Source organism: Geospiza fortis, unplaced genomic scaffold (assembly GCF_000277835.1).
Source record: "Geospiza fortis unplaced genomic scaffold, GeoFor_1.0 scaffold54, whole genome shotgun sequence".
NCBI classification, from domain to species: domain Eukaryota; kingdom Metazoa; phylum Chordata; class Aves; order Passeriformes; family Thraupidae; genus Geospiza; species Geospiza fortis.
In genome coordinates, this window is record NW_005054301.1 from 15,768,221 (window position 1) to 15,779,750 (window position 11,530).

An 11,530-nucleotide genomic window follows, 5' to 3' on the forward strand; every position below is an offset into this window, starting at 1 on the left:
GTTTCCGCAGACGTTGTGCGGCCGTGAGGGCCTCGTCTGAGGCGTGTCCAGCCTCTGGAAAAGATGAATTCCAGCTTGGGCGCGGTGGGCGTAGTGTCGCTCCTGGGGACCTTCCCCAGAAGGCCGAAATGAAAACCTTGTGACTGTGGGAGAGGAGTGAAGGGCTGCGTGAGCAGAGCGGTGTTTGTCCGCTCCTGCTCGCCGTGGCTCGAGTCTGTCGCTTTGCAGTGCAGCTTTCTCGTATACCCCATAAGTACCGGCAGGATTGAGCAGAGCTGCATGGAGTGGGCTGGAAAACCGAGCTGTAAAGTTTTCCTTTTTAACCTTTGAGTTCTTTGTTCAGCTTCAGCTTAGACAAAGTTACACAAAACCTTCAGAGTGTTTTTATAATGTTTTGCTAGTTTGTATTTCCTTTACAAGTTAAGAATGGAAATAAGAGTGGACATGGCCTTCTGAATTGTGTAGACGTATACGTAGCATTTGGCATTACCTTCCTACTCTGATTTTAAATTTTCTTAAAGCTAGGAAGCATTAGCAGTGCTGTAAAGATCATGACTAAAACTTAAAAATGGTGACTAAAGTCTTCTGAAGGAGTGATGCATTTAACTTGGCATCTTGGACTCCTGCTGCTGTAGAAAATTTTCTGTGTGAAACTTCAAGGCATAGACAACTGAACTAATCTAGTTACATGTTTAAGAGCATATGGATTCATTGTCAGAACAATAAAGCAGTTTAAGCATTTCTTCTTACCGCCACCTGATTATGAAATGTTCCTTTTGCCCTTTTTTGATTTTGAATGTATAAGGAAGGAATTCTGGTTTTTTCATGTGATTTGGTTGGGCTTTTTCCCCTCCAGATCAGCAGTCTGTTGGGGGGCACTTTTTTTGCCCTTTCAGTAGTTCAGGCCAGGCTAGTTCTATTCTGATTAATGCCTTTGCTTTCTTTGCTGACAGTTTCCCTCTGGAGCAGGTCTTGCAGGATTGCTCTGAACACGTAGTGCTGAGTTTAAAAGTCATATGGAGTCTGCTTCTCCTCAGTACTACAGAAGCTTCCATCTGCCTCTTCTTTTCTTAGCCTCACATGCTGTCTTATTATGTGCATGCAAAATCCTTCATGAGCACTTCATGCTTCTCTCCTACGTCCTCCTGCTCTTACAGTCCAGCTGATGATCATTGAGAGTCCCTCCCAACTCAGCATATTCTGTGAATCTGTGAGAATCTTACACACCCTCATGACTTTAGGTGGGTGTGAGGTGTGCAGTGCCACCTTTCCAGCGCTTGAAGAAGCCTTTCCAGTGTGCTGTGTGTGACAGGTGAAGTGGGTGATGACGTCTGGGTAGCAAAGCTTTTCCTACATTAATGCAAAAAAATAGCATCTTAGGAAATGGTTGTGGTAATAGTACTTGAAATACAAGTTAATTCATTATTTAATTTCTATTAAAACCTAAGCACAATCTTATCCTAATTGCTACTTTTTCTGCCCCTGTTCCTCTCTATCATCCCCAGTCCTTGCTGGTTTCTTGCCATGTTTGTAGGAGGAGGCAGTGATGTACTGTGAAATAAAACCTTTGGTTTTTCTGCTCAAATTCCAGAATGCCAGGACTAAGCTGTAGGTTCTACCAACATAAATTCCCCGAGGTGGAGGATGTGGTGATGGTCAACGTTCGCTCCATTGCTGAAATGGGAGCCTATGTCAGCCTGCTGGAGTACAACAACATCGAAGGCATGATCCTCCTCAGTGAGCTGTCCAGGAGGCGCATCCGCTCCATAAACAAACTCATCCGCATCGGCAGGAACGAGTGCGTCGTGGTCATAAGGGTCGACAAAGAGAAAGGTATCTGGGCATGTGCTGGGCTCTGTCAAGATTGAATTTGTAGACAGAAATGCAGATAAACTAAGCAGTGTTTGTGGGTTTTGTCAGGGCTACTTTTTTTTGTGCATTGAAATAAAATAGACCATCACTGACCATACCTATGATCATTCTTTGTTCCTCTGTGTCCTTTGGGAATTGGGTTAATGAAAGTAAATCACATCAGTAAAGATTTAAGTAGGTCCTCACCGGATCAGTCCCTGAACTATAGTGAAGTGGAATTTTCTTTTGATAGCTATGTAGATTTTCTAAGTCAACTGAAGGGAAGGATCATTTGCTGTAGAAGTAAAAATCTAGATGCTAAGCATTTAGTGCTTACCATCCATCCTGTTTGTTAACCTTGTTGATAAAGGTTACAAGTACATAATCATTGTGAATTCTGTAGGGTACACATTAGAATTGTACAGGCAGTTTTGGTTTTTCCTGTCTTTTGAACATGTGAACGTTTGAAGGTTTTTTAAATGTCATTTTTATTGAGAACATTTCAGATTTTGATAATGCTGTTCCACGCAATCTCTAAAATCTCTATCCAGCTATACAGAAATAATAAACACTGAGCGCATCTCCTAGAAATGTTACTGTTGCTATGACGTTTTTCAAGATATGTGCTTTTCTAGAATACTTCTGAAATTTCCGATAACTCTGAGAATAAGTAATGAATGACAGGATAAGGAAAAGCAGAGATGAAATAGGGGCAAGAATAAACTTACTGCAGATAAATCTGAAGTGAAATAAATTTCCAAACATCTCTAATGAAATTATACTTTTAGAAATTAATCTTGTTTTCATATTAACAGAGAAACACATGTGGAATTCATCTAGTGGTCTTTTATTGAACTTATTGGAGTTTGTGAGAAATAGGTGGAGGCCTTTTATAATTTAGAAGAGAGTTCAAAAGAAATTTATTTGTGGGCATTTCTTTCAGGCCGAGTCTGTTTTATTAGGAAACTGTTCAGAGCTAAAGTGATGAGGTGCCAGCCTTGAATTAAATTGTGTTGAGCACTAAAAAAATATGCATTACATTTGCTTCTTTGTATGCTGGAATAATTTTTTTCCCCAAACTGTGTACAGAAACATAAAAATAGATCACTAGTTTCTGAGATAAAATGTGCTACTCTGGGTATTTACAGTTGAAAGAATTTTGAATCCTAATTTGGATCATAATTTGCTTAAATTCATCAAGGTTTGGTCTTGTTTCTCTCTGTAGGAAAATATCAGGATACTGTAGGCAGGGGGCAAATCCTGAGCCAGAGTGTTTGTTCTTGAGTTTCTCTTGAAGGAGTCAGACTTAGATTGCACAGTGGCTGACATTTTTAAAATCATCTTCCCCAACAGGTTATATTGATTTGTCAAAAAGAAGAGTTTCTCCAGAGGAGGCAATCAAATGTGAAGACAAATTCACAAAATCAAAGACTGTAAGTTGCCTTTCTGTATTTAGGCCCTGTGTATTTCCAGCTTCTTTCTTGAGCACCCAAAATTCACAGACATAAGATAAAAGTAAAGCATTCAGGTGTTAGGCATACTGTGATTCTCATTTATCTCTGCAAAGATACATAACCAGCTTATGTGTCCATGAGTGTTACGTGGTAAGCTGCTTATTAAATAATAGATCAAGAAAGGTGTCAGTTAAGAACTTATAATGTAAATGGGTATATTTAAATGATCAGAAATCCAAAAGTATGTGCAGGTTTAGCACACTATGGGCAACTTTTTATTGAAAAAATGTGCTGGTAGTTTCAGGCTCCCATCCTTACTGCTGTGTGGTCTTAACACTTCCAAGTAGAAATTTTTGTCTGCTTTCAGTATTTGGTTTGGGGTTTTTACCAGTCCATTGTTGCAGGTTTACAGCATCCTTCGCCACGTTGCTGAAGTCTTGGAGTACACTAAGGATGAGCAGCTGGAGAGCCTGTTCCAGAGAACTGCCTGGGTGTTTGATGACAAGTACAAAAGACCTGGCTATGGTGCTTATGATGCATTCAAGCACGCAGTCTCGTAAGGACTTCTGTGCTTCTAGGGGCTTATTTCAAATTACAGACAAGTATTTCCTAAATAGATCTGTCACCATGTTCTTTTGGCTTGTATCATTTGGTTTCTTTCCCAGAATCAGTATGAAGAATATAGTGGTCAAGTAAATCTAGTAAATTTTGACATCAGTCCAATAGAGGAAGAACCACTGGTCTTCATTTGTCTATCAGAACTTGCCTGGTTTTAGCCCCAGACAGATTTTATGAGAAATACCTAGCTTTATGTCTGAAGGCATTTCTACTCAAAGCTGATTGTCACTCTTCCACTTTTGTCTTTTTTTAAATGCAACAAGCTGACTTGTTACTTATCTCCACTTCTGAATTTAAGGAACAGGATCATAAACTTAGAAATGGAATTATGAGCAGAAAGAGGTGGAAATTATGATGCTAAGGAAATATGCACTGAGATAGATGGCTTTTATTTTTTAAATGGAGTCTGATATTTTAATTTGCTTTCAGAATCGAAGTATTTGGTTTCCCTCTACAGAATTTGCTGTGAAATTGTCAATCCTAAACTGGATTTCTCAGTGAACATTTCCAGTTTTGCTTTTCACAGCGCCGAGGTGTGTGCGTGATGAACTGGAGCTGAACGCTAGATGGCAGTAATAATGCTGTCAGAAGTGGGGGTGGCTCCAGGAGGCGCGGCACTCGGTAGTGTTTAAGTAGCTGAAAACCAGCTCTGCGCTTTGGGGGAAGAAACAGCTTGTGTCCTCGTTTAGAATTAATGTCTTTGGTTTCATATTGTAATGATTCTTTTCTGGTGATAGCAAATTTACTGCTAAAGGGAAAATCTGGACATACTGCTGTAAAAGGAATTCCAGATCACCCTTAAGTGATACTTAGTTAAACATCTGTATAACAGAATTTTTTTTTTAAAAACCACCTCTAGTTACACTGGCTGATTTAGCTTCAGCTGTATACTCATGAAAACTCCTGAGCACAGGCCTTTTGTTGCTCACTTGCTATTCAGTTTGGAGCACAAACTTCTGAAGCTGTCTGTTCTCAAAATATCTTTCCATCAGTAATGCCTTAAGATTTCTGACTCTGGTCTGCAAATTTTATTTGTTCCTGTTGTGCTCCTACATAAATGTATAGCAGTTGAGTAGAACAATGTGGATATTGCTGCCTTCCTGGTTTTGCTGGAGTACTGTGTGAAGTTTAGAATTCTCACTAAGAATCAGAATTTGTATATACCATAAATCACTTCTGCCATACAGGTTCATATTTTGATCTGTAAAACCTGTCATGTTTCTGGGTTCTGTTTGCTTGTTTGGCCCTTCTACTCTCTATATTTAGCATACAAAAACATGAAAGTTGGTGTTTTATTAGCAGCAGAGACCAACCTCTAGTATTACCTCTGGCTTTTGGGCCATTTTATTTCATGTTTGCCTGCTGGTAGTATTGTAGGTGATCTGGTGTTTTTTTCAGAAAACTGACTTTATGTCTCTGCAGAACAGGAGGTGTTTTTGTGAGGAACTTTTTGGTTCTGTTCTCTATTTCAGATATATTTGGGGTAAATTTAATACAGCAATAGAAAATTGATGCCACTTCTTTAAAAGAGAACTGCTAACTTATGTTGGTAAACAGCAGAGGAGTTTGCTTCTGTGATCTCTGAGTTTGAAACTATGAGCTTGGGATTTAAAAAGCCTTTATCCTTGCTTTAGCTGAGAATGCAGCCAGCAGATAAATGTCTGTCTGTGATGCAGATACTCTTTAAAAAAGTACCAAATAACATAGAATGAATGTGGGTTACTTTGTAGAATGATAAATATCTTGTGTTTCAATAAAATATTAAAATAATTTTAAAACTCCAGATTCATCATGGATTTGCTTTTATGTGGTATGAGTTTATCTTCACTTTGGAGGAAATATAAAAATATCAAGAAGCTGGATAGTTGTCACATTCCATTTATCTCATATAGAGGGAGCAGGCGAAAAGTCATTCCTTTAAAAAGAAATTTTAAATAATTCAGATTATTCCTTCCAGGAACAAATTGAGTAAACTGCTGTGTTTACCAGTAGAGAATGCTTTGAAAATCGATGTGTTCATTTTCTTGCAGTGTTTCAATGGGATCTTAAGAAATTTCCCTGTTTTCTTTGCCTACTAGATATCTAGGATTGTTTGCAAGAAATAGAAATAGTACCAGAAGTTGATGTTGTGTTGTATTCCTCTTCAGTATAAGTTCTGTAACATTGCTTTGCTTGGCTCAGAGACCCTGCAATCCTGGATAGCCTGGATCTGACAGAGGAAGAGAGGCGTGTGTTGATTGACAATATTAACAGACGTCTGACTCCACAGGCAGTCAAAATCCGAGCTGGTGAGTTCTTCCCACGTGCTCCTTGAACCTGTCTTGATGCTTAGGCTGAGATAGTGTATCTTGTTGCAAACCATAAACTCAGTTAAAACTAATGGTTCATAATGCTGAGATTTGAATGGAGCTGTTCAGAATTAAGACACCTTAATCAAGGATTGCTTTCAAATTGCCTGTGTGGGTTCTATCCCAAAGTGCAAGGTGGTTTGGCTTTTATTTTTCCTCCCGAAGTGCAGATTCCTTGGAACACGGACTGGTTGTCATGATAGATAATGTGGTCTGTCATATTGCATTGGCACATAATGAAACTAAATATTTTATAGTTATTACTGCATCTACAATATTCTTTTTCATTATTCAGAGCTTTAAATTCATTGATTCCGTGACAGGATAATTGATGTCTGTCAGCCTAGCTACAGCATGCACCTCAGTCACTTGTTCATAAACATGTGAAAATAGTATTTCTAACGGGTTGATTGCAAACCATTCAGTAGAATATATCAGCTCAAGCCTAGCACATCTCTAATCTGTGAGCTAGTTTGTCTCTTACTAATTTAGTGTGGGCAGAAAAAGCACATGACTGCATGACTTCAGAAGACATACTTCAAAACTGTAAATCTGGCTCTACAGAACAGCCTAAAGGCACACTTGCCATTGAACAGATAGTGTAGCCAAATCACATTTTTAACTAGATTGAGAAATTGCCTCTGCTCTGCAAGTCTATATTGAAGAGCATTAACAATTGCTGAATACTATGGTGAGAAGAGATAAGCCTTTTCCACTCTGAAATCAAGAAGAGAGTACAAAAAGTAAGGTAATGTAAAATTCCTCTACCTATTGCTTTAGACTGCCAGGAGTTAACAGAGTTCAGAAATTTGATTTAATTGCCATGAAGAGTGCATTTATTAACATGAATAGCACTTCATCACTTTTGAAAATAAAGTTGAAGAGCATGTCTTCTTTACTTCCTTCAAGCTGCCTATTTAGTTCTGATGGTCTAAGTCATTAATTTTGTCATCAGCACAAGTGTAGAATCTTGCCATTGGCTTCTCTTCTCATCGTGAGGCTGACTGGGATCTTCCTCTGTGAATTTGTTCCTGATAGATCAGAATTAGCAGGTTTTTGTGAGTCACCTGGAAACGAAACTACCTTCTTTGTGTAGCTTACTCTTGTGCCATTGCTATGCAGGTCAAGAAGTCTTTGTCTTTGCACTGACGGTCAGGGTATTACAAATATCAGCAGTATTAGTTTATGCCTTGGCTTTCAAATACCTACAAAAGGCTATAGCTAACTATAATTCTAACCATATGTTAACCTTATAAAAATGTATTCTAATGCTCCTCAAGTGATGCCTCTGTGCCTCTGTTGTAATTGTTGATGGAATTCCATAACTTTGTGGATGTGCTCCTTTTCACATTTCACTTTTCCTGATGTTGCATTTTCCCTGGTATTTATTGCTTTTATATCTTCATCTCCCCATGTGAAGTACATAATTATTGGTGTTGTATTTGTTGGATGAGAAGTGAGTGAATATGAGTGTATAATTTTGTATCCTAGCTTTTCAAAGCACAAGGTAAAATGTTGCATTGTCTAAAGAATTTAAAAATACTCTTACTTCAACTTAGAAGTCAAGCAAATGTAATGCCTTCCTCAGATTTGGGAGCTACTGAGGCTCTCATTGTGGATAAACATTGGTTGCTAAAAAGATTTGTTAAAGCTTAAGTTAAGCTTTAAATATTTTGCAGCTCTTGGTAATGGTAAAATTTTATTATTTGTATTTCTCTGTCATAGATATTGAGGTGGCCTGTTATGGTTATGAAGGCATAGATGCAGTAAAAGAAGCTTTGAGAGCAGGCTTGAACTGTTCCACGGAGAACATGCCCATCAAAGTGAGTGTCAGTCTTAATAATGGAATCAAAGGCAAAGTTTTCTGATGCCCTCAGGGACCAGTGGTGTGCAGTTGCTCTGCCCCATCAAGCCATGTGCCTGATTTCCAGTTCTTCTCCAGCAGAGCTGTAACACACTCCTTCAGCCATGTCCTGGCAGTCCTTCCTGTGCTTGTGCAGTGCCTTTCAGAGTTTGGGAAGCTGTATTTATTCTGTTCAATTTATTAAAGTCTAATATTGCCACAGAACATACCCACTGTTCCTTTATGCAGTCTTAACTAGGGAGCAATAAATTTTATTTTCAGGTATAAGATTGTGTAAGAAAAGGAAAGTTTGCTCCACTGACATTTGAGTGTTGGTAGAATCACTACTGTACCCAGGCCTAGTTTTTCTTCTCCAACAGTTTTTGCATGTTAAGTGAACTACTGAGTAAGTGTTTTTAAAAAAAGTTGGAAGTACTTTCTCCTTTGAAAATTACTTTTTATAATGGTCTCTTGTAACAAAAGAAATAGTTTACTTATTCAGTCATCATGAAAAAAAGAAAACATATGTGTTTTAATGCTTTTAATTTTTGGTCTAACTAGACATAATATCTTTTCCTTTGTTACTAAGTTTGCTTTTTTCCCCAATCTTTACAATGTGGTAGATTAATTTGATAGCCCCTCCTCGTTATGTGATGACTACTACTACACTGGAGAGAACTGAAGGACTGTCTGTTCTGAATCAAGCCATGGCTGTAATTAAGGAAAAAATTGAGGAGAAGAGAGGAGTCTTTAATGTGCAGATGGAGGTAAGAACAAATGACATTCTAAAATACAACTTTCTTCCTTGGAATATTTCTAAAGTAGAGCAAGATCAGTAGTGCTACAAGAAATCTGAGCAGGAGGTTGTTAAGTTATTAAAAAAATAGAAAAATCAGGACCTCTGTGTTCCTGAAATAAACAAATGGCCAGAAAATCTCATTTTCCTGGGTTTTATTGTGTGACTTCAGGACGTATTTTATCTCTTGCTCTTTATGTAGAATCAGAGTCTACAAATGATGTGACCTTTCTTTATGACAGTTTTCCATGTGTTCTGGTTTGGTTTTTTTCAGCCTAAGGTGGTCACTGACACAGATGAGACTGAGCTTGCAAGGCAGTTGGAAAGACTGGAGAGAGAAAATGCTGAAGTGGACGGGGATGATGATGCCGAGGAAATGGAAGCCAAAACAGAAGATTAAATGTTCTGGGATACTTAGAAGAGAGACCATATGAAAAAATTAGAAACCCCATTGCAAACACTCTGGACTAAATTATTCCAGTATTGAAAACTTCAAAAGCAGATACATGAAGTGTTTTCCTGTTTTAAAAAGACCAAAATGTAAAAAGGCTCTTCTAAATAACATTTGGTGCAGCAACTTACACAAATTGATCCCTTTGGAAGGAAGGTGCCTAGTCAAATTCAAGACCCAGATCTGGCCAGATGGAGTTTGCAGCCCCATACTTAACACTTCCATACATAACAATTCCTAATTGGTGATTACAGCTCAGTGCATCTGTTCATGATCTTTCCTGGGAGCAGCAAAACCAAGCAAGTGGAACAGTTCTATCCAGAATGTATTTGAGCAAGTATTCAATAAATTTCTGGGCTATGTAACTCCAAGGTTTTGGGTTTTTTCCTCTTCTTCTGTCACATGACCTAGAGTGGTGTGAATATAAAACCTGGAACAGTATGATCAATGGGTGACTTCTCTTTAACATTGAAAGGGCTTTCTTTTGTTTGCTTTAAATTAAGCTGAGAATGAGTGGAACAAAATGTTTTACATTAATGTTTTCCTTGCAAGTTTGTTGGTGCAGACATGTTTAAATTAGCATTTCCTTTGTTTATCATCTGCATTTAGGGACCGAGAACTTGAAAACTTTTAAAATAGCTTGTTTCCATTCCAATAAGCATAGCTAATAAATGAAAAACTACTTATAGTTGCACTTTGCTCTGATGGGTGACTATAGCAGGAGCTTTAATGAACTTACATAGTTCAAAATGGGCAGCCACTGTCTGTGAGCTCACTGCAACTTGACCTTCAGTTCTGCCTACCCTGTATCCCATTTACATTGAACTGAGATACTCACTCTAAAAAAAGCCTTTTTATCTTCTCTGAAGAAGAGAAACAAGATGTGTTTTCTAAACTGGAGTTAAAAAAAAGAATTTTCATTTCCTGTTTTCCTTGTCAGTGGGAATTGAGGGGAAATAGTTGTGCTTTTTAAGTAATCTTTCCAACTTGCAAGATTTCTAAATGTGTTGCTATTTTTTTTGTCATTGCCATGTCCCATACTGCCCATTTTTTTTCTTAATATTTTGTTACGCTAGAGGGAAAATGCATGAAGAATGAGGCCTTGAGCCTTAACTAGACATTCTTATAATTGCCATGGTACAAACTATTTGCTTGCTACGTGGTGTTGCCACAAAAGGCTTTCTAAAAGGGCATACATATTGCAGTGTGTTGCTCTTCCATGGTGGGGTATCAGAGAAGTTCATGTGTACCCAAACCTGATAGTAAAGCAAAGCCAAAAAAGGTAAATAACTTTCAGTCTTTGCAGATTGTTCAGAAATACTTGAATGCAAATTCACAAAATGAAGAAAAAATATTTTTTAATCATTTTCTCAAATTGTCTTTTCAGCAGCTGTGTGTGACAGCTTTCCAACTGTGCCCATTCACTAAAATAGTGATTTAACTTCTGTTGAACACAATAGGTGGGTACTTGGAGTAAAGAACAAAGTATTTTAAAACCATCACCCTGTGATCTCCATGCCATAATAATTCTGTAAAGGAAGAAGGACTGATAAGTGAGCCATGCATGCTGCAAGGAAGGAAGGACTGCCATGAAGGGATTATAATTAGTATAATCTGTGAGAGCTGTTTTGCTGTGTTAATTGGTGAGCATTGTTTCTGTCAGTAACTTAGCAGTTTGTTAAATTTCTACAGTAGCTACCAGAGCATTTTTTAATTAGAGCTGGAATGTGCTGATGGGTAAAAGTCTGAGTCTTGAGTTCTGGGTGCCTGAAAAAAATGACCAAGATGGTGAGGATGATATCAAAGCAGGTTCAGATAAATGCATTCCAATCTCCTGTTATCCTGGCAGGATAAAACCCAGGTTCTCCCAATTTATTCTCTTGAGCATATTTCAACCAAGAATAAATAAAAGACACGAGACAACCTGGTAGATCCTTCTCATGCATTGCAGGAGCAGGGAGGAGGAGGTATAAGATGCATGTTTTGGAGGCCTGTTAGTGAGGGAGTACTGGGGACTTGCTGTGCTCCACCACTTAAAGATCTCAAGGAGCTGCTGAGCTGATGCCTTGTGTCTTAACCTGGCTCTTTCTCCATTTGTGAAACTGCCTTTGCTTACCAAGTGCTTAAAATTTGTGAATGCATTTGTGAATGTCTCTGTTGAGTTGCTAA

The 11,530-nt window shown here is 38.2% G+C and overlaps 1 protein-coding gene across 1 annotated transcript; it reads left to right on the plus strand.

Annotated features, from left to right (window-relative positions):
- Positions 1 to 1,574: 1,574 nt before the first annotated feature.
- On the plus strand, positions 1,575 to 9,732 carry EIF2S1 (eukaryotic translation initiation factor 2 subunit alpha). The gene is made up of 7 exons (XM_005417522.2): positions 1,575 to 1,833; positions 3,205 to 3,284; positions 3,710 to 3,861; positions 6,105 to 6,211; positions 7,997 to 8,094; positions 8,738 to 8,881; positions 9,185 to 9,732. The coding sequence occupies exons 1-7, from the start codon at positions 1,593 to 1,595 to the stop codon at positions 9,308 to 9,310; spliced, it is 948 nt and encodes a 315-aa protein (XP_005417579.1). The 5' UTR covers positions 1,575 to 1,592; the 3' UTR covers positions 9,311 to 9,732.
- The last annotated feature ends 1,798 nt before the right edge of the window (positions 9,733 to 11,530 follow it).

What these genes read in the sequence shown, in the direction of transcription:
- EIF2S1 (XM_005417522.2), top strand. Translation starts at nt 1,593, where the DNA reads ATGCCAGGACTAAGCTGTAGGTTCTACCAACATAAATTCCCCGAGGTG. An exon ending in AATTCACAAAATCAAAGACT is followed by an intron (nt 3,285 to 3,709) that starts GTAAGTTGCCTT and finishes CCATTGTTGCAG; the next exon opens with GTTTACAGCATCCTTCGCCA. An exon ending in CGGAGAACATGCCCATCAAA is followed by an intron (nt 8,095 to 8,737) that starts GTGAGTGTCAGT and finishes ACAATGTGGTAG; the next exon opens with ATTAATTTGATAGCCCCTCC.